We start from the raw sequence: 22146 nt of genomic DNA on the forward strand, positions 1-22146 counted from the left end.
CAGACAGTGCAGCCCCAGTGTGATGGCAGTAGGTGCCTTTGGGGAATTAGCACATGATTCACACCCTGATTCTGTCTGGTAGTTTTTGTCGACTGTAGCTGAGTCATCACTGCGCAGGCTTGGCCTCAGTGCTGTCTTGCTGTGCTTTTGAGTTGGAGCTCAGTGGTTCAAACAATGCTGTATTGTTCGAGACTCAAGGACTGCGTTTTGGAGAGTTGTATCCCCCCCTGTGAGACAAAACTTTGTATTCTGAGCATTGCATTAAGCAAGTGAAAAATTTCTTCCCATCCTCATTCCTCACGTTAACCCATTTTTGATCATGTCGTTAAGCTACGTATAGTGATTTTTTTTTCAAATAAAAAGAAATACTCCTTCATCCTAAAGTCTTCAAAGGATTTTTTTGTCGATGTTAGTTTTATGGCAGCGTGTCAGCTTTTCAGGGTAGTAAGAAATTGTTTTTCACAACACGTGACCACTTCTGTGTAAATTGCAAGCTCATTGCAGGTGTAAATCAAATTTCTGTTACATGTACACGTTGATTATTTTAACCATAATATTTTGTGTTTATATAAAACATTCAAATTAAATACCGTTTCATCATAGCAGTGAAAACTTTGGATGCTACCAGCATGTTAGGCTAAAATGTGAACCGTTTTTTCCTGTCTTTTCCTCTCCCTCTGAAGCATTTCATCTCGGCTAGCTTTGAAGCCGTCAAGAGCGCATGTAGACTGTAGAGAAAGGGCCAGTGGCTGTAAATGAATCCATGAAGCAGTAACTGCAGCAAACAGCCAGATCCTTTAAATAAGTGAAATATTTGTCTTAAGACTCCCGGATAGTGGATTACAGTGTGGTATTGTATTTACACCTTCTGAATTCCTTCCAGGGTGTAGTGTTATGCGTAGAAATGATAATCCAGAGGTGTATAGATGTTTAACAGGCTTTAATAAAATAAATGTATAACATAACACCGATCGAATAAATGGACTGAACAACATAGAGACGCAGACCGCTCTCCACTCTTTCTCTCCTGACCCCTGACCCCAGAACCCAGTCATGTATAGTATCCCTGCGCACTGTGTTCTAATTAAATAGTGCCGTCACAACACACAGGGTACATTTACGTTTGCTTCAGATTGCGTTTTCTTCGTAAGCTAATGTTTTGTGTGCTGTGTTAAATGTGGGACCTTGCAGGCGCAGTCTAGCGTGTTAATGTTACCTGTGTGAAATCTCCATGGTCTCTTTCCTGCAGACTGCTGCGTTGAGGGCAGTGGGGAACATTGTGACTGGCACTGATGAACAGACTCAAGTGGTGTTGAATTGTGATGTGCTCTCACACTTCCCCAACCTGCTAACACATCCGAAAGAGAAGATAAACAAGGTAAGCTGTTGTTCAGGGTAAAGGAACCACTTATGAAGTCCAGGAGCCATTAGTAGGCTTCTTTTTTCCCTTTGAGTACATTTCAGGTGTCTTGTCGAGCCTGAGATGAGGGTGGCAAAATTGCTCATTACATTGCTTTTTGGTTTGAATTAAAGCATTGCAATTCACTTAATTCCCTATACTAAAAAAGAAGAAAGGGGTTTGTTCTCAAGGACTTGGCACTTGTATTTAGAGTGCAAGGGCATATTTCTTCCTTACAAATTGCACATCAGTCTGTTTATACTAAATAAAACTATGCTAAAGGTTTTTTTTGTCGGTATAGAAGTGTGGATCATAGTGGCATAATCTATTAAACCTGAAAGTTGATTTAAGATATTCTGACAGTTGGGTACATTATTCTGTTGATATTGAATTCTGAATCTTTAAACAGGCTTTTTATCAGTTTCATGTATATTAAAACAGCTTAGGCTCGAAGCAGAGCTCCTCTAGACCTTGTTTAGCAGTAGTAGCGTTCAGCTTGTGACCCTGATGGTAAGAAGTCACAGATGACTGCATGAGGATGCAAGTGTCTAATTTTTGTTTTTATAACTCAAAATCTCTAGCTATACAATTTATTCTGTTTCTTTGTCTGTGGTTTAGGAAGCCGTCTGGTTCCTTTCGAATATCACAGCTGGGAACCAGCAGCAGGTCCAGGCGGTGATAGATGCTGGCTTGATTCCAATGATCATACATCAGCTGGCTAAGGTGCGGTAAGGTCCATTTCAGAAATGCAGTTTGAAACTTTTGTAATTAGTTTTAGTTCCTTTGATATCTTTGAGTCTTAACTTCACTGGTGTAAAGAATTGAGATTGCTGCTTCGGTCAAGTACGCCAAATAAGACTTCTTCCATGTGGAACAGTGGCTGGAGCTGAGCCTGAAAGGTTGTACAACCTGTTGCCACTTGTCCGACCATTGCTAATATCCCAGTGGAGGAAGCCTGCCCTCACTTTCATGCCCCTGCAAATGCAGGGATGTGCCCAGCTGAGATCAGTGCCTTCCAGCACGTCAGAAACTCCTCACGTCTTGGCAGTGTGACTCATTCCACAACGCCATTCGGTGAGCCATCTTGAAGAGTTTAACCTTCACAGGCACGCCTCGGGCCTGAGTTGCCGTGCCAAGGTATTTGCTGGTCTGTCGTGTTCCTGCGCAGACTGTATCCTTTGCCTTTTTTGGTCATGCTGAACAGGCTCATAACCCAGCGCTTATACATTATAGTGATGCAGTCCAAAGCCCCAAGTCATGTTAAGGCATCCTCCCTGGTTTCTGCAACATCTTCCACGTGTTTGGTAGGAGTGTCTGTGGTGATACCGATGATGACTTCTAGCTCATTTGATGTTTGTTTGTATCTGAACATAGGGGGATTTTGGCACACAAAAAGAAGCAGCCTGGGCGATTAGTAACCTAACAATAAGCGGAAGGAAAGATCAGGTGAGTTTAACCTTAAGAAATGGCATTTAACCTATTCATTTTCTAAAGTATAACTTAGTGTCTAATAATTTCCCCTTTATTCCAAATATATTTTTTCTCTGCTAGAGATTAATTCATTCTCCATCCTGTTTGCTACAGAATAGTTTTTATTTTAGAAGTACACTCAACCCGGTTTAGTATAGTGCACAGATGTCAGCATCTGGATGATAACTACATTATATCTGAAATTATATCAGATGTATGCGTCACTGTCATTCTCGGTCATTTACTTTCTACCTACCCACCAGTGTTGAATTCCTAGGACTGAGCAGTTATTTTTCATGCTTGTGTCCAGAAAGCGGGCAAAATCATGTGCTTTGGATGAGCCAAGGCTGCAGCTGATGTCTTTCCCACTTCTCCAGGTGGAGTACCTGGTGCAGCAGAATGTCATCCCTCCATTCTGCAACCTGCTGTCGGTGAAGGATTCGCAGGTGGTCCAGGTGGTCCTAGACGGGCTGAAAAACATCTTAATTATGGCTGGGGAAGAGGCGAGCACAATAGCTGAAATCATAGAGGAGTGTGGAGGTAAGGCGCAGCCGCCCACAGCAGCTGGCAACATTGAGTACAACAGTGAAGGTGTACAGCTGGCACACCCAAGCTCGCAAACCCGGTTTCTACCAGGTCCTGTGGAAATATTCTTCCAGCACCTACCTCGAACACAAGCCTTAACTGCCAAATCCATCGAAACGGAAACAAAAGAAACTACTCGTTTTTTGCCTGGATTGACCTTTTTTGTTATATGTGGCTGTTCGCTGCTATTGGCACTTGGGGCAGTTGCTTGCTTTTGTGCATTTACTTCCCAGTAGTTCACATTTCATTCCGACACAGGCTTGTAAATACTGTGAATTTTGTCACGTTTTTTTTAATGTTAAAACACGTCTGTTTGATGTAATGACTCAGGTTGAATTAGGCTCAACTACATGGAGGCAGCACTGATGAGCAAATTGCATCATCCTCTAAAACCCAGGTGGAATGTTGTTTCTTGCTGTTGGTCAGCTTTTTTTTTACAGCACTTCTCTGAATGAAATAAAAGCTTTTGCATTTGTCTTGGATCCAAGAAGTCTGTTTACACAAGTTAAGATTGCCTAATGTGCCCTAGTTTGCAATAAATGTTATTTTTTAAAATGTTTTTGGTTTAAATGCTTTTCTTTTTCTGATTATAGGTCTGGAGAAAATAGAAAATCTGCAGCAGCATGAAAATGAGGACATCTACAAATTAGCGTTTGAAATTATTGATCAGTACTTTTCAGGAGATGATGTAAGTGCCAGAGCTGAAGGAAGCACATACTTCATTTGTTTTTGTACTGTCTTGTGCTTTTCCCTTGGCTTTGAGGTGATTTAAGGGTATCTTAATAGGCATTTGCTGAGCCCGTGATTGCATGTTTGGTATTCTTCTTTGGGGAGTTACTTTTATCAGCTTAAGGTGTGTGGAAAATGTTTGCCAAATCACTGACAGTTTGCTCTTTAATGTCCTTGCTTTTTCAGATTGACGAGGATCCCAGCCTGATTCCTGAGCCTACCCAAGGAGGAACCTTTAATTTTGACCCTGCGTCCAACTTGCAAACCAAGGAGTTCAAATTTTAAGGAAATTGGATGTTTCAGCTGCTCTGCACCACCTACCAACTTCAAAAACACCACAAGAGATTCACTAACCAGAAAAAAAATAAAACAAGCACTGAAGGATCAAAGACAATTTGTGCATCTTCAGTCGATGCTTCTACAGTTAAAAAAAAGCCTCTTTGTCAGTCACTCTGCAGTTGCCAAAAGTTGCTACCACACAGACTAAGGATTAAGTGTGCATGAATATAAACCCATTTTATTTGCCATCATATCAGTGAAGAAAACAAAATCCCAGCATTTGTGAATGGGTTTTTTTGCCTTTCCTTCCCTGGTATCACATCCTCGCCACCAACTCCAGTAATCACTTTTAAAACCAGTAACCCTGTTTTAAGATGTTGAAACTTAAAACTCAGTGCGTGGCAAAATGATATCTGGATTTCGACTGAAAGAGCTTTGATTTTTTTGAGAAGGAAAAGGGAGAGGGGAGAAGTTCAACATGGATGGACGAACATTGTCATTTGTCGCCACAGCTTTTTTTCATGGAAGAATGAGGTTTTTTTAATGTAAAAAAGACGATGTGAACAAAAAAATACTTGTAAGAAATGACACAATTAAGTGGAGAAAAGGTTCATTTTACTTAAATTCTTTCAGAAAAGGACTTTGTAGCATTCATTTTTTTGTAGGTCTGGGGGACGAGAATGAAAAGAAAATTTAAGAATTGAACTCTTCTGTTGGAGCCGACACTTTTGACTGAAATTATCACACTTAATATTGAAGACTGAAGTCCTGCTTGACTACTGATTTCAACCTGTGTTCCTCCTCATTCAAGTAGTCAGCTGCTGTGCATGGTCTTTTGAAATGCAATCTCCGTTAAGCTTTTTAAGCTGAAAGCAGGAGTTCTGATTCTGATGTAAAAGTTCTGAGCAGTGTCCTGATAATTCCTCTCCGAATATGTATAACTACCAATCTTGCTTTCAGCTGTTTTTTTTTCCTTTTAGGGTTGATTATATATTTTTAGTTTAAATTGAGAGTAAAAAAAGTAGTGACAATGGTTGGATTGTACTGGGTTTAATCTGTGGATCTTCCAAGTTTGCAGTAATTCAGTCTTACGCACACATCAAAACTGTAACCTGTGCTTAATTGTGAAAGGCAGCAATTACAGAGTATTAAAAATTAAAGGAAAAAACTGAATCATGTGGCCCATGACCTTTGCAATACTTTTTTTCAGAAGGTTTCGTGCTACAACTCAATTGTACAAAAGTATATCTTTCCAATTGTCATATATAAGGCTTGTATAAAAGCTGCAGTGGCTGCTAACTGTACATCTGGGATATTCTGCAGAATAATATTGTATTTACTGTTCAAATTAACGGGGAGTTTTGTTTTTAACATGCGTATCGTGATAAAGATGATACCATTATTGGAATGGGTTTTATTGCTGTTGTGACTGGGCATAAATGTCTTCGTCTCCCTGTGCATTTATTTGTAAAGGGATTAAAAAAATTGCGTTTGGACTAATGTAGTTATGTTTTGGCTGCTAACTACTGCAAAGATGTCGGATTTGGAATGCAGTCAGAGCTTTCTGGAGTAGCCATTTATAACTGATGAACAAAATCTTTAGCAGGTGTACATTCATGATTTATCTAGACGCCTAGGAAGAGCCACTTTAAAGAGTAGAGTTGTCTTGTATCAGAAATTGATACAAGCTTATGTACATTGCAAGATTTTTACTTGCTAAAGAAACTTGTTTTAAAATGTGACAGATTGCATTTTGGCCTCTGATTATTTATATCTTTTTATAAATTTTAGATTCAATTTCTCTTTAAGGTGGCTCATTGTTTCCTTCAACTCTTGTGCATATTAAAGAATGAGTTGAAATTCATTGTGCCTTTGTTTTTCATTTTCTTAAACTTTTTACATTAAAATACATTTAGCATGGAGTTATTTGAAAAACAGCAATTGAGTGAACACAGAGCAATGGGGCTTTTCTGTAGATTGGCAAAAAATAAATTTGTAGCACTTGACATTGTATATATACCCCCTTATGCCCTCTTCACTCCCAATCCTAACTGCGTTCATGTAATTTCTCTGTTTAAGGTTTAATTTAAGTGACATAACATCCGTTCACATTTTCCCTCTTCAGAGCATTGTTTCTGTATTAGTTACACTAACAAAAATAAACTTGCTGTTAGCTCTTTTTCTTAGTGTCCTAATTGACACTGTGGAGTGGGACAGTGTGTGTGTGAGTGGTTAAATGACTGTTGATGGTAATTCCACTCGAGTTTGTATGTCTGATCTGCTTTAGTATTCTGACTTTAATAATAGACTAGCTAGGGGTTTCCCTATTCTAGTCCAGTAGTTTTTACTTTTGCTGCATCCGTTATGAGCAATAATCCACGTATGTTGAAATATGTAGAATGACAAAGCCGTGTTGAGATAGTTGTTTGCCTGAGAGCCTCATCAAGAGTAAGTATACTATACCTGAGTATTTGTCTGCACAACATAGGTTCTGAACTGTATATTAAGGGCCTTTAAGTTCCTTCCTTGTCTCTTGTTCCTGATTCGTTTGAAGTAAATGTTTGGAATATTCCATTAAATGGATCAGGCTAGATTCTGGTCAAGTGATGCTGTCCAGGGTCCTGATCAAGGTAGCTCTTAAATGTTTTGCAGGAGCAGCACTTGGAGAAAGGGTTTTTATCCAGGTGTCCTCCTTGCTGGATGGGTCCTAGAAAGGAAGAAACTTTTCACCTTCTAATTACAATCTGTAAAATCAACTCGGGTACTGTGGAGTTCTTCTACAATTCTCCGTTCAGTACTTGATAATAGTACTGTCGTCCGGCGGTGTTTCCAGCTTGAAGCCTGAGCTCTCCAGTTCTTCAGAAGCTCGGCTGGGCTGGGCGTGGTCAGCACTGGGATGGAAGCTTTCAAGGAAAACTCGGTTCCTGCTATAAGCGGGGCTTTTGGAGCCATAGGTGGCGCTCTTCTCTCTGCATCACAGTTTTTGAAAACTGGTTCCCCAGTATGGTGACTGGGGGCTCCATGCTATAGGAGGTAGAGTGACCATCTTCAGTTGTAGAATGCTATTATCGACTGTTAATGCCAGTGTCCTGCCTGAATCTGGTCTTGTACATTCTGCCCTCTTGGAGATCTCTTTTATTCTGTGGGTGGTCATTTCTCACCTGTTCACCTGATTTGCTGTATAATGGTCCTGGATAGCTCTCACAGGTCCCCTAAATGGTTGCTCCTCTTTACTGATGTAAGTAAAACGCTTTCACGGCTTCTGTGGGCGGAAAAGGATTATATACAGTACAGTAGACACAGGGAATTATAATTCCAGACTTCAGTTTGATTTGGTCTACACTGAGAAGTGCTTTCCTGAAAGGGGGATCTCAGACTGGAAAACTTTGAAAGCCATCTCTTTAGAGCAGTGATCTTCATTTCCTTTCCTATATAGCCTTCAAATCATGATTCTGGGGACAGAAGCTTTTTTTTAAAGGCTTACTTAAACCAGTTAAATAACTTTATTAGTTATAACTGCAATACTATCCTGTGCTCATTATGAAATCTGAGCCCCCTGTAAAACCCATAGAGGGTGTGACTTACAAGAACCGGGAGTGAGCTTTATTAACTTAAGAGTGATCTGTCATTTATTTTTCCAGGTTTCCTATCCCTTCCCTATGAGTTATTCTTGTATAGTGAGTAAAGTTGGTATACTATAAACATCTTCTGAATACACTTTCCATGCATACTAGAGGAACATAAATGGTTGCATGGCAAGGGAAAATATTTTGCATATGGGAATGACTGCTTTGAGATTATAAGATAAGACTTCATTGATCCCAAAGGGAAACTGAAGCATTACAGCAGCACAGCCCAAGAAAAGCAAGACAGACATCACAATAGGCTACAATTAAAATACAGCATTACAGTAATTAAATAAGTATATAGAATACAAAATGAAATGGCAAAATATGTGTGCAAAATATGCTAATAGTAACTGTAAAACAAAAGATGTGCAAAATGTGCATAGGTATGTACAGATTGAAAATACCACAGTATAAACATATTACTGCAGTGGCCAAAAGTACATGAGAGCAACATGCTGTCCATAGATGAGCAGATGAATGGCTAACAGGCCTAGCCTAGGGCAGTGTTATACACTTCCGGGAGGAAGGACCTGTGGAAACGTTCCCTTGGACGCCGTAGCTGGAGCAGTCTGTTACTGAAGGTGCTCCACTGTCTAATAACAGTCCCATGTCCCTAAACTGCTTTCCTTAATGTTCCTTTGTAATCAGCATTGAAACATCTTTATGACATGTCCAGTGTGTTGCAGGTAGTCTAAAGAGAAAAGAACAAAGTACCATGCATTTTAACCACCTGTTTGTAACACCTGGAACCACTCTGATACAGTAGATGCAGCCTGCATAATTGGCAAAGGAGCACAAGCACACTATTTAAAGGTCACTGTGTAGGATATCTGTATCCCTGATTGAGTCAATGTTTATACTTTTTGGAACCCTAATCTGGCTTTATTTCTAATCCCAGATGTTATTTACAATACTAATCCAAGATATTGGCAAAAGTAATAATATTCCTCAGAACCCATGAAATACACAATTAATACTTCACACACACACATGAAAGAATTAAAGAAAAAATAGGTCAAAAGAAAAAAACGTTTTTGGGAGACTTCAACTTTCCCAACATGGGGAAAGACCTAAAGGAATATCAGGAGCAGAAATTGAAATGATAGACATCTACTGGAGGAAATAATTTTATAGATCTTCCCAACGATCAAGACAGAGTGAGAAAAACAGAGAGAGAAAAAATTAGTAGAGTGTCATCATAATATGGTATGTTTCAATTTTGAAGGAATGAAACCGAGTAAGAGAAGTAAAATAGAGTGGGATAGATGCAAACAATTTAAACCACTGAAACAGATTCTACTTGAAGCTCAGAACAAATGTCTCCCAAAAGTGAGTTAATCAAAAGCTAAAAAACAGAATCCTAATAAGGTTCAAGAAACTGATTAAAATATACGGGGGCAAAAAGACTTTACAAAATGAGTAGAATACAACAGGACACAGTTAAACAAAAATAAATTACAAACACGTAAAGGGGTGAGAAAATGGAAATGAACAATTATAGACCAATAAATAAGACTTTTATTGCATGTGAGGTTATGTAAACAGTTATAAAAACTAAATTACAGGATCACCTACACTATATGGAATATTATCCTAGGAAATAGCATGGATTCAGAAAATGAAGGTCTTGCCAAACCTACTTGTTAGGGTTTCTTTGAGCAAGCAATAACAGTTATAAATATACATAGGGCCTGAAACTGGGGGGTAAGATTTTCAGAAGGATTTTAAGAAAGATAGGGATATACAATTAATTATGAAATTGCGGTAGGCAGTGGGTATACAGGTATGTGGAAGTGTTTGGGTTGAGAATTGGTTATTGCTCACACTGGAGTAATGCACTGTAATTAGTGGAGTACAAAAGGGATTTTTACTGGGACCACAGCACTTCTCAATTTATATCAGTGATCTAGACTCCCATGTAGTTAGTAAACTAGTCAAGCGAGCAAGTGGTACCAAATTAGGAGAATGAGCAAAAACTGTAGAAGAAGCAAATTAAATTCAAAAAGACTTAGAAAAAAAATCAAGGAGAAGCAAACACCCGCCAGACGATGTTTAACACAGACAAGTGCTAGGTTTTGCACTTCTATGCAAGTGTTAGAACTTAAAGTATGAACACATTCTGTTCTACCCTAACAGACTGAAGGAACAGAACCTGAACAGAGATTACGTAGAGACCTGATACCAGTATTCACTATCCCCAAAGGCACTGCCCGGTCAGCCCACAGGACTTCTTCAGAATAAACAGTGAAACACCCACCTGAGCACACAGATGGAAACAGCATGGAAGAGCATTTAAAACTGAGAACTCGAGGCCCTACTTTACCCAAAAGATTGTGGGAGTCTGGAACAAGCTACCCAGTCATATGTTTGAAGCCAATACCCTTCCTGTTTTCTTTCAGGAAACAGCTGGATCGAGAACTGTTCTCATGTTCTTAAGTTGCTGTGATAAATTTCCTGGCCACACGGAGTACATGATAGAGCTCATCTTCTTCTGGAAACTCTTCCTGCTCAAGGCTGTTTAGTCCAATTCCAAATGTATGGAGTTTGACTGTCATTCTAATGACAATATAGTTAACGTCTAGTAAAATACGTTTCTACATGAGCCTTGTGGCCAATTTCTTTGATCAAGATTGAAACTACCATTAACTGGGGAATGCTCTACTCATTGACCTGAATATTGGCAAGTGTCACCTCACCCAGAACTGCTGTAGAATCACGCCTCCCAGTCTGCAAAAATAGCTTGATGTTCTCCCACAAGGGGAGCTTGGTGAAATGTGCCCTTATAATTCTAGTTGCTCTTTGAAAACAGGTCAATTAACTCCCAACCTGAGAGGTATCACTCTAGTGGCCATGCAGAATGTGGATCAGTAAGGTTCATTGATAAACCAGGGCGACTGCCTGGCCACCATTTTGTGCACTTTTAAATAGACATTCACTCCAATAACTGCTCCGGTGAAAAAAAAATTGCCGGTCATTTACCTCCAAACCTCCAAACGGCTAGGTTATTTTTTTTGTGACAGTACAATTTAAATATCGCAATACAGCAGTATGAAGGCATGGCGATGAGCACTACCACTCACGGTTTGATTCCTGCCAGGGGTTGTCTTCTGTACGGAGCCTGTATGTTGTCTCCGTGACTGTCAATAAAATACGGCTCACTCGCGCTACACAAACCAGGGAACGCAAACGCAAAACGGGGAACAAGCGGAGGTGCATTTAAGACTGAAACAGAAGGCGCTTCTTTACACACTGGGCTGTGAGAGTCTGAAACACACTGCCAGACACCTGGCAGAGACCGATACCTTGGCTTGTTTCAAGGAAGGGTCGTGGTAAATGCATTAGCTGCTAATGAGCTAAGCAGGCTAGACAGACCAAGAGGACCCCTCTCGTTTGCATTTTGTTTAGTTTAGGATCACGAAAATAACAAAAGCTGGTTAAATACCTGCGCTACGAACCAATCCAAGTGAAGCATGACACACACACACCGTCATTCTCCGAGCAACAAAGGGCTTGGTGCGACATTCTTGCGTACATATACAGCAACAAGAAAAGCGCTCGGAAAAGCAAATGCTCTGACATGATTTTCATGTGGATCCAGATAAATATTCGCAATAATCGTACATTGAAATATATTGCGATACCGTAGTGCCATTGGACCTTGGCCCATTCTTTATCTCCCTCCACCCCTCAGACGTGCTTGTAAAGTGGGGAGATCCGCGATCAAGCCAATGGCCCGAGTGCGGAGCCGCCGCCGCCGCCAGTCGGGGAGGAGTGAAGGTCCTCCCTCCGCGAATCCTCTCCGTTTCTGTGTCCGTCCGGGGCTCTGCCCAGCCCGACTTCCTTTAGAAACGAGCCTGAAATCCTTTATAGCGACAGTCTGCTGAATACCATGTCGTCCGAGTCGGAAGGAGCCCCCGCGCTGCTCACGCCCGTGACCGTGGGCTCCCTGCTGGCCTGCGGCTCGCAGCTCGCAGCCGGGTACGGGCTGGCTCAGCTGATCGGCGGGCAGTGCTGCCGGGCGGACAGATGGGTCTTAATCTGGCTGTTCTATGATGCCATCGTACATTTCACCTTGGTGAGTCCCGGACGTGCGAGAAAACTGAACCCCGCGGCTCCTTCCCAGAACAGGAATAAAATGGAGCTCCCGAGTTTAGTGCCTGCCCAATCTCGGCCACAGGGCAGGCGCGGTAAATTGTAAATTGGTAGTGCGGGAGGGTGCAGCGGGTAGTGAATGAATGTTGCGCCTCCTGAACATTTCTGTCCAAGAAGTAATACTAACAGAACAGCATTTTCAGTGGTGGTTTTGGGTGTCTTGTTTTGGTTCCAAACGCGATATCCAGATCCATTTTCTGCTCTGCACCGGATTTTTGTCGTTGAGCATTGCCTTTAAAACGAGAGCAACTGAACCGACTGCTGTCCAACGTCCACTTGCTTTTCAGTTTAGTTTGGAACGGTGGTGTAAGTGAATAAAGTGGGGTTCGCAAATAACTTAATTTTGCTGAACTTAAAACAGAAAGGTAACCGAGACGTCAACATGACGAATTTTATTTCGAGTTGATGATTTTTCTTTCGTCAGGTTTCAGAATGTCACCGCTGCTGATAAGTTACATATTTCAATATTTAAAATATTTTGGCATTATGGGTATGAAACCCTACTTTATACAGACATTTTTCGTCAGGCAACGTAATATGTGTTGGATTGTAATTCTAATGTTTCTTTTTTAAAGGAAGGGCCGTTTGTGTACATGTCACTGGTTGGAACAGTGGCCACCTCTGACAATGTCTTTGCCGAGTTGTGTAAGTATCATGCGGGTGTTTTGAATCAGTAGATACTATCTTACATATTACATATATACATTATCCTGTAACGTCTTTATTAATGAAATATGATATAAATATGAAACTGCACTCGTGTACTGCACTTGGTACTTTTGTCAGTGTTACTGACAACTACCAAGGTTTGAGCAGTGCCCATACACTGCCTTACAAAATTATTCGGAGTGTCTCGTTTCTCCCTGGAGCAGTTGGGGGTAAGGGCCTTGCTCAGGGGCTCAACAGAGTAGGACTCCTCTGCCAGCCATGGGATTTGAACCAGCAACCTCCAAGCCACAGGCACAGATCCTGAGCCACAGTGCCAACACTCCACCTGGGATGGGATTCAAGTCTGTTCTTTGAATGGGTGGATCCAGACTTTAGCAGGGTTTTCCCCTACGATTCCCCTATATTCAAGTTCTAATCCATTTTCCCTCAGTTTTGAGAAGTCCCAGCTGAGGAGAAGCGACTCATTAACACAGTGCAGCCAGCACCGTGCTTGATGGTAGGAATGGTGTTGTGACTGGTTGATGCACCGTACTGAGTCTGCACCGAAAGTAATGCTTTGCATTTGGGCCCAAACTTTCCAGTTTTATCTTTTGCCACATGCGTGTCGTATCACGTAGGTGCTTTGTTGCAAACCCCATGTGGGATTTGAGATGGTTTTTTTTTGTCAGTGCCATACAGGCTCCGTTTTGTGGTGCTCCAGTTGAAAACTCGCTGTTTCAAGGTCACCAGTGGCTTCAGAGTGACACCCCCCCCCCCAGTGCCCTGCTTACCCTGTGGCTGAGTCTGAAGTCACAATGCAACTGCAATTCAGTTTCTGCTTTATTATCCTCTGGGGGAAATTTGTTTTACAGCACAGTCCAATACAACAATACAACAAGGAAGACAAACATTACCAATAGAGAAGGATTGTATACAAAATATGATAGTTATTTGACCTTGTTTGAGAGAGATGTTACAGCGGCGATGAAAGATGTCCTTAGTCTGTTACTTTATACCTGGGGGCACGGAGGCAGCTCACAGATGGGAGAAGTGCAAATTCACAATGGAGGGGGCAAGACACACTGAGACACGTCCCTTTAATTTTTTCATGATTGAGTAGTCTGTGCTCACTGGGATCCTCAGAAACGTCAATATTTACCCTTCTCCTTATCTGTGCTTTTCAATAACCTCATCCCTGACTTGCTTTGAAAGCTCATTAGTTTTCATGCTTGAAGTCTTGCTTGAAATGTATTACCTGAACAGGGAACCTCACAGAGACATTTGTGTTTGTTCTAATTTAATGAGAACCCTTATTATTGCACACAGAGGCCCCTCAGCTAGTTGTGTGGCTTGTTAAGGTATGTTTGTGTACCTAGGGTTTGTATGCTTGTGCAAATCGTGACTCTCCCATTTTTCTTTTATATTAATTATTTACAGATTTTTTATTTTTTGGTTTTGAATGTACGCCTTAGAATTGCTGCTGCAGTGCTACGACTGCAAGCAGAAAATGTGACAGCTACAATGGTCGGAATTCGTTTGCAAGACCCAGCATTTGACTGTCGACAAGGCGCAAATCGCCACATTAAGCCTCGTTATAGAGAGACCTCTAGTGGCGAGACATGGTTATAGATGTCATGGGGTTACTTCATACCTGGAAAAGCCGAACAAAAAATCCAATTGCGGTCAATTTTCGTTTCGGAGAGAAATATTCATCCAATTAATGGACAACCTTTTGTCAACAAACGTGAAAGCCTTAATATGAAAAAAAAATCACAGCTTTGCTTGTTTTTACATGATAATCAAAAAGATCCTTGGTGCTAAACACTGAGCAAGCATCAAAAGCTTATACCTGAATAAATTATAAGGAAGGATTGGGTACAATCCATTTTCCCAATGCTTATTTCCAGAGAGACTTATACATATTATATATACAGTATATGACATTACACTTGATAAAACTGATTGAAGTACCTTGTACGCAACTTGTGTTTTAGCTGGGATTTGAACCAACAGCCTTCTTATTAGAAAGCCAGAGCTCAGAACCACAATGGTGCACTGGTAACCCTCTCCCAGCCCCTTAATCACACAGGAAGGACAATCCACAGCTTGTAGCAATGCCACCCTCCTGCACCCTGCACGTGTGACTGGCTTCACTTCAAGCCTGCTGCGTAGCTCGAGTTCCAGCAGCAGAACCTGAGCACGTTGCCTGCTCTCTTGTGATATGTGCCACTCGTGCAGCATTGCTCCTGCCTGCGAGGTCGGCAGACCCGGGAGACCCGTCCTGCACCCAGGAGTTCAGGACCTTTAAACTGATTTTTTTCTCTCGTCATCAACAGGGAAGGAATATGGAAAAGCGGATGAGAGGTGGCTCCATTCGGATCCCACAATCGTGTCCCTGGAGTTGCTCACTGTGGTGTTAGATGGCTTCCTAGCAGTGCTTCTCATTTACGCCATAGTCAAGGATAAACACTACAGGTGACTGAAGCACATTCTTTCTTTTAAAGCATTACTGAAATGCTACGAGTCTGAGAACTGCCCTGTCAAAAAAAAACAACAAGATTAAGTTCCCCTGAAATATTTGTACCTGAAGAGTAAATTATTTATTACCTGACGAAGGCTCCTTCCTGATAAGGGTTGAGACAACCTGGAGCTCCTAAGGCACCAAGCAGACCCCACCCTGCGTGGGATATGGGTTAGAATTATAAATATATCGAACATGCATCAAATTACTAAAGTCCTTTAAGAAGTTCTTCACAAAACTGTTTTGTGGTAGTTTTGTAAGAAGGCCTCACCTGTAGTCGAAGTTTCAAGACTGTTTAACTCCTTAGCCACTCTGCTGTGTGGGTGTGTGTGAGGTGTCTCTGGGCACTACGTCGCTTTTAGCCAAATTACAGTTCAAAATGTAATGGTGTTTCATTTGAAATTGTTTATTTTGAGTTGTGTACTAGGCTTCGTCTTCCTCTGTTATTGCCTCTGTAAATTTACCTTTCTACTCCAGTAAAAGCAGTTTCTGACGAGCCCTCTCAAAGCTACTAGTAATAATTGAGGGTGTGTGACTAGTTGTTGCACAGTATTCTGAAGTCCACAGCTAAGAACAATGCATTGAATTTCATTTACAACCCAGATCTACTGTACATACACATTGCAACTCTGTCCATAAGCTTTTCCCTCCTAGAAATCATTAGCAAAGACAAACAAGTAAGCCTGTGTAAACTTGGTCTTTGTCCCTCTCAGGCACTTCATCCAGATCACCCTGTGTGTCTGTGAGCTGTATGGAGGCTGGATGACCTTCTGTCCTGACTGGCTGGTTGGCAGCCCCAATCTAAACACCAGCAACTGGCTTTTCCTCTGGGTGTACCTGGTCTTCTTTAATGGGATCTGGGTGGTTGTGCCAGGACTCCTGTTGTGGCAGTCATGGATGGCACTTCAAAGAACTCACACTCAACTGGCTGAGAAGAAGGTGAAATAGACTTTGTCTTTATAGTTCAACAGTCAGAGGGAGCAAACACTGTACTTAAGTCTGAAACCATGCTGTGACTTAGCTGAAGACCCGGCCCAATGATGGGGATGTCATTAGTTCAGCATCTTAAAGCAGCTCTCACTTCCTGTATTTGAGTGGATTACATGAGCACATGCATTGTTGGATCATATGCACTTGACTTCAAAAAGCTCGACTGCAGAGCGTTTGAAATCTCTTTGTCATTTCAATACTTTAAGCACTTTTAAAGCTTCCCATAATCTTCTTCAGCAGTACTTAATTTTCTTTCAGTAAAGGAAGAAAATAATACAGAAAGAAGATGCTACAACACTACAGTATCTGTACTGTTCATGAGAACAGCAAAGAAACATCAATAAAATATCCAAAATACATGTGTTACATTTCTGAGGGAATATTCGTGATGCATTCCTGTGAACCTTTAAACAAATAAAGATGAAAGAAATCTTCAGAACTCTCAAAATCATACAGAGTAATTATGAACAAAAGTTTTTTCAGGAAGCGTTTCATCCTGACTAAGAATCACTACAGGGTTCCTCAGCACTGTTAAAATTCAGTTTCAGGCAGAGTAGGAAGTCTCTGTGACTTTGAATGTACAGACAATGGTATTTCTCACTACTGAAATAAATGCAAATGGTAATATTTCAAGATCAGTAACAATTTTTTTACCACTTTTTGCTTTGTGAGTTATATTACACAGCTTCATAAGAGAAGGAACTGGAAGCTGTCTTGATGACTAAGACCTTGAGGTTATAGGTTCCTGTAAATTGAGAAAATGTGTCCAGTTTGTAGTTATAAGTTAAATGCAAACATGACACTCTTCCAGCAGGCTAGCCTTTATTCTTCATGTTTGAAAACTATAAATTGATGAATCACTGCTGAACTAGGAAAGCCCAAGGCTCTTTATTTCACACCTGCCTGAGAGATCTAAGAGCAGGTGTCTTTCACTGTGTTGGAGAGCTGGCTTGGATGCCATAGTCACTGTGTAGCTGTAGGCAGGTGTCGCCGACATCCTGATGCAGTAGCACAATCCTTAGGAAAGTTTTATATCCAACACGCGTCCTTTTAAAATACAATTTATTGTTAAAACACTACATCATTAAATAATATACAAATAACAGGATGGCAATAACAATGAAATAATTTTTTTCACTGTGAATATACACATCTTGATGCCTGCACAACAAAGTACATATACAATAGATGAAACAGCACTGTAACAATCGAGACATTTTTGGCTCCTAAGTGGATTGCACACTGAATTTATTTGCTGCCGGGGAGCCTAAGGTTGCTATTGCATTCAAATTTGATTTACACTTACTTCACTGTAGACTGCACAGAGTGTGAAAAATTCAAGAGTTTCCGTTAAAAAGCAGAATCTCACCTTTCTAGAGCTGTTGTCTGTGTGAGCTGCAATTTGTGAGCTTTACTGCTGTTTGTTTCTCAGTCCGGCTGGTTCTGAATGAGGAAGATAAGAACCAAACCCCCTGGCCACTAGGAAGCTCTGACACATGTCTTTCTGGACACAAAATGGTGAAAGGAAAGCCTAGTATTGAAAATCCTCAGTCTCACATCCTTCACTGCAGATGAAGCTGTCGCTCGCTACCGTTCTTTAATGCGCTTGGCCAATGAGAGTAAAGCCTGTCGGAGCCCAAGCCCTGTGTAAGCACTACATGCCTGGATCTCCCAGTCAGTGTCCTCGTAGCTGGAGAGCTCCAGCTTGTTGGAAATTTCACGGATGCTCAGCGACTGGGGAAGCTCCTTCTTGTTAGCCAGGACCAGCAGGGGGACCCCCTTCATGTTGTCGTCCTTCATGATTTTCCTCAGGACCGCTTTAGCCTGGTCTAGCCTGGAGCTGTCAGCGCTGTCCACCACGAACACCAGCGCGTCGCAGTCTTCCAGGTAGTGCTTCCAGTTGGGCCTCATGCTGTCCTGCCCTCCAATGTCCCAGATGGTCAAGGTTGTCTTGTGGTCCAGCTCCAGCATCTCTACATTAAAGCCGATAGTGGGTGAGGTCTCCACTGCCAGGTCATCCTTAAGCTTGTACAGCAGAGTGGACTTGCCTGAGGAGTCAAGGCCCAGGAGCAGAACGCTGGCTGGTTTTGTCTGATAACGTTTGGAGATGGCCGATCCCATTGTGAGTGCAGCTCTCAGGGCAGAGACTAAGCAGACTTCTCTTCCTGTTGCTCAATAAAAACACAGCCCTTATTGCAACACCAGACTTCACGCTGCACGTCGTCACGCGCTGAGGTGTCAGAGACCAGTCCTCTGCTTTGCTCGAACAGGAAGACTCTGAGCTTTTCCTCTATCTCACCTGACCTCGGTGCTGTATGTTTGTTTTGCCATCAGATTGCTAAATGAGATGCAAAGCAGAGAACGTGAACATGGGCGGAACGGGCGAGTGAGCAGTGTTTTATCTGCGTTGTGCCATGCAGAGACAGGTGCCTGTGATCCCAGTCATTCGGACAGTAAACACCCAGCACCACACCTGCTTGGCAATCAATGGGCCCCTGGTCCTTCAGATCTTATCATTGCATGCTGTCATAGAAAAAGGATCTCTTTAAGGGGGAGTGTCTGTTTCCTCCTGTCTTTCTTTCTTTTTCTTTCATTATTAAAAGGTTGGAATCTGCTAATCTGTATGGTAAAAATATACAGAAGAAACCCCCGGACATTCGGCTTTCCTTTATCTGTGTTTGTAGCCTAGTAACAAAACTAATTCCTCGTTACCTGGACATTAGGTGAATGCACGTTATTGGCTACAGTAAAGTCAACAGGTAAAACAGTCACTGCTAGTGAAATTAGAAGAACTGTGTATAAAACTAACGTTTGCTATTTTTTCTTCCTCGCAGCAGGCATTATTATTTGTGTATTTGTTCTAATAGCTATTGTTTCAGCTCATTAAATTATTTACTGAAGCACATCAGCGGTACATGTTTTTTAAGGGAAGCAATTTTTCTGAAATTCAGTAGTGGAATATTTACCACTGAACACAGCAGACAAAGGTTCTCCAATACTGGACCTAGAGGGTCTTTGTATCTGCAAATTTTATAGCATTCTGAAAGGGATCATTTAGGGCATTTAGAGCTGAGATGGAATGAATACATGTATTATACACCTCTGTGATAGAGATTTTCTGAAAGTCATTTGTCTGCACTTGAAACATGAAGACTAACCTTTTCTTTGTAGTGGGATGCTTCATTAATTTGAGAGTTTAGGATTAAGTGCAAAGAAGATCACTAAGCAACCAGAAGCAAGTATGACAGAGTTTCTAAATTACTTGTTTCCACAGGAATGGGAGTTCATTTTCATTAGGACTCGTTAAGGAATGGGAGTTCATTTTCATTAGGACTCGTTAAGGGTGCATCTTAAAATTGGGCTTAAACTAGAAAAAATGTTAATTAAGTATAACACCTTCACTTAGATGAAAATAAATGTGCCATTAACTTGTAATAGTGTGTGGCTGTTCATTTTTTCTGATGTGGATCAGATCCAGTGAACAACTAATCAACCTTACTGCTTTATTCTAGTGGGTCATTGGGAATTATGATTTCATTTATGATTTATTAACATAAACTTCTAATCAGAAAAGTCACTATCATATTATTAATTGCAATACATTGCTATAAAATAGATAAGAAATATCAATATGACGTGACTTGTTGATTAGCACTACTGTATCAAAGCTTCAGTGTTATAGGTTTGAATCACTGGACTCCTTCTGTGTGGAGTCTGCATGTTTTCTCCATGTTCATGTGGGTTTCTGTTGTTTGCTCTGGTTTCTATGGTCTGAAAGACATGTGGGAGGTGGTAGATTGTTAACTCTAAATGGATTTCGTACTTGAGAGCATTTGTTCCCAGTCCAACTAGTACTGAAAATGGATCTGACTTTAAAGAAATGGAAACTGATGTTGCCTTTTTAATCTTTTGGACCTACAGTAGAAGGCCCCAACTCTCCTACAGACAAATACTAGATTGTGGGGTTCTAAAGACATGACACGATTTACATTTAAATTGGATCATCTACACAAAGTAAGTCTTTAAATTAATTTAGAGAGCATTTAAAACATGAACTCAACACATTTCAGACCAGAGATCTCTTAATTAAGCAGTCTGCTCGCTTAATAGATCAATAATTTACAACTGTTTTGTGATCACCAGAAAACATCCATACACCCCGACATCACTTTTGGTAGGATTCTAGCAATCTGTTGCTAAATCGCAGGCAAGTAACCATGAAAGGAGTATTAGAGGTGTCTTTCTGCTAACCTTTGCCCTCTCATGGTGATACTACTGACTAACAGCGAAGCTACACACAAAGGAAGTTGCTCAGCTGTGTGTGACTGTATGATGGGCTCAAGATTATTGACTGGGAGTGCACCCAGTCACTCCCTGACAACAATCAATAAGCATTGTAATTCTCATCGTCATTTATTATCAAGTCATATTGCTGTCTGTCTCCTGCCAAGCCTTCTCCATTAGCAAGGAATCCTCTGCAATTCCATGGAACTAAAAAATGATTTGACATCGCTTGGTTCTTACTAATCTCATTGAAACAGCTTAATTCAAAGTGAAAAATGTTAGATGTGAATCTAAATATATTCCCACAGGGTAAGCAGGGACATTAAAAAGTAAATTCTGTTTGCGATTTTATAACAGCCTTATGGGCTTCTGAGATATGTTTTTGGATGTGTTTTTTTATCTTTCTTGATCATTTTGAAAAAGAAACAACAACACTTGCTCCACATATGAATGCTGCAGTGTTTCTTTATGAGGTTCAGAGATCTTTTTGAGCGTACCTCAAAATCCACAGCCAACAACAATAACAACAGAAGACCACTTTAGGGACTGTGTTTGATCATCATTCTATCCATCATTCCATAACAAGCAAGTCTCCCATGTTTGTGAGGGGTTGCAGGAAACTGGAATATTATCTTGCAAGTGTTGGATGCAAAGCAGAACTGTTTTCAGCTGCACCCTAAAATGAAAAATAATGGAATCCAGAAGGAAGTGGTTAATTAAGAAATCACTAACACCACTAGTTTGGTAATATGCAAAGGATGTTTCTCGATGACAGGAAGTTTAAGCAACACTAGCTAGACAGCTGTATTACTCTTCAACTCACAACTGGCAGCCTACTGAAGCTCAGCAGGTGTGAGCCTGGCCAGTACCTGGATGGGAAACCTCCTGGGAAAAACTAAGGTTGCTGCTATGAGAGGTGTTAGTAGGGCCAGTAGGGGGTGCTCACCCTGCAGTCTGTGTGGGTCCGAATGCCCCAGTATAGCGACGGGGACGCTATACTGTAGAAAGATACTGTTCTTCGGATGAGATGTAAAACCAATGTCCTGACTCTCTGTGGTCATTAAAAATCCCAGGGCGTTTCTTGAAAACAGGAAGGATGTTACCCTGGTGTCCTGGCCAGATTTCCCCCTGGCCTTTACCAATCCTGCCCTCCTAATAATCCCCATTTATGAATTCACTCCATTCTTCTCCCCTAGCTGGTGTGTGGTGAGCGTTCTGGCGCACTCTGGCCGCCATCACATCATCCAGGTGGGGCTGCACATTGGTGGTGGAGGGGAGTCCCCATTACCTGTAAAGCGCTTTGAGTGGAGTTTTCATAAAAACGATATGTAAGAGTAAGAAATTATGATTAAAACTATAATGTACATAGGCAAGAATTTAAATGCATGATAATTTGCCTGATGACCAATGCTATTCGTTTCTTTTTTGTTTGTATTTTTATTTGTCTGTGCTGACACTTT

The 22146-nt window shown here is 41.2% G+C and overlaps 3 protein-coding genes across 3 annotated transcripts in view; 2 read left to right on the forward strand and 1 right to left on the reverse strand.

Moving 5' to 3' along the window:
* kpna3 (karyopherin alpha 3 (importin alpha 4)) overlaps window positions 1-6326 on the forward strand; it is a 33384-nt gene extending 27058 nt beyond the window's left edge. The window contains exons 12-17 of the mRNA XM_088912493.1: window positions 1250-1378; window positions 2018-2122; window positions 2774-2845; window positions 3247-3409; window positions 4048-4142; window positions 4370-6326. Of these exons, the coding sequence (XP_088768619.1) occupies window positions 1250-1378; window positions 2018-2122; window positions 2774-2845; window positions 3247-3409; window positions 4048-4142; window positions 4370-4468 (663 nt within the window). The 3' untranslated portion in view covers window positions 4469-6326. The remainder of the gene's footprint in view (window positions 1-1249; window positions 1379-2017; window positions 2123-2773; window positions 2846-3246; window positions 3410-4047; window positions 4143-4369) is intronic.
* A 13-nt stretch (window positions 6327-6339) lies between these two features.
* ebpl (EBP like) lies at window positions 6340-19834 on the forward strand. The gene is made up of 4 exons (XM_088912495.1): window positions 6340-12166; window positions 12819-12888; window positions 15228-15366; window positions 16126-19834. The coding sequence occupies exons 1-4, from the start codon at window positions 11981-11983 to the stop codon at window positions 16358-16360; spliced, it is 630 nt and encodes a 209-aa protein (XP_088768621.1). The 5' UTR covers window positions 6340-11980; the 3' UTR covers window positions 16361-19834.
* arl11 (ARF like GTPase 11) lies at window positions 17450-18523 on the reverse strand. Its single transcript, XM_088912496.1, has one exon. The coding sequence runs from the start codon at window positions 18521-18523 to the stop codon at window positions 17990-17992; it is 534 nt and encodes a 177-aa protein (XP_088768622.1). The 3' UTR covers window positions 17450-17989.
* Window positions 19835-22146: the final 2312 nt, after the last annotated feature.

Source organism: Atractosteus spatula, chromosome 4 (assembly GCF_055471065.1).
Source record: "Atractosteus spatula isolate fAtrSpa1 chromosome 4, fAtrSpa1.hap1, whole genome shotgun sequence".
NCBI lineage: Eukaryota > Metazoa > Chordata > Actinopteri > Semionotiformes > Lepisosteidae > Atractosteus > Atractosteus spatula.

Excerpts from the sequence above, each read along its gene's own strand:
- arl11 (XM_088912496.1), bottom strand. The coding sequence starts at position 18,523 with ATGGGATCGGCCATCTCCAAACGTTATCAGACAAAACCAGCCAGCGTT.
- ebpl (XM_088912495.1), top strand. The coding sequence starts at position 11,981 with ATGTCGTCCGAGTCGGAAGGAGCCCCCGCGCTGCTCACGCCCGTGACC. Across the intron at positions 12,889-15,227 it reads CAATGTCTTTGCCGAGTTGT|GGAAGGAATATGGAAAAGCG; the intron begins GTAAGTATCATG and ends CGTCATCAACAG. Across the intron at positions 15,367-16,125 it reads GTCAAGGATAAACACTACAG|GCACTTCATCCAGATCACCC; the intron begins GTGACTGAAGCA and ends TGTCCCTCTCAG.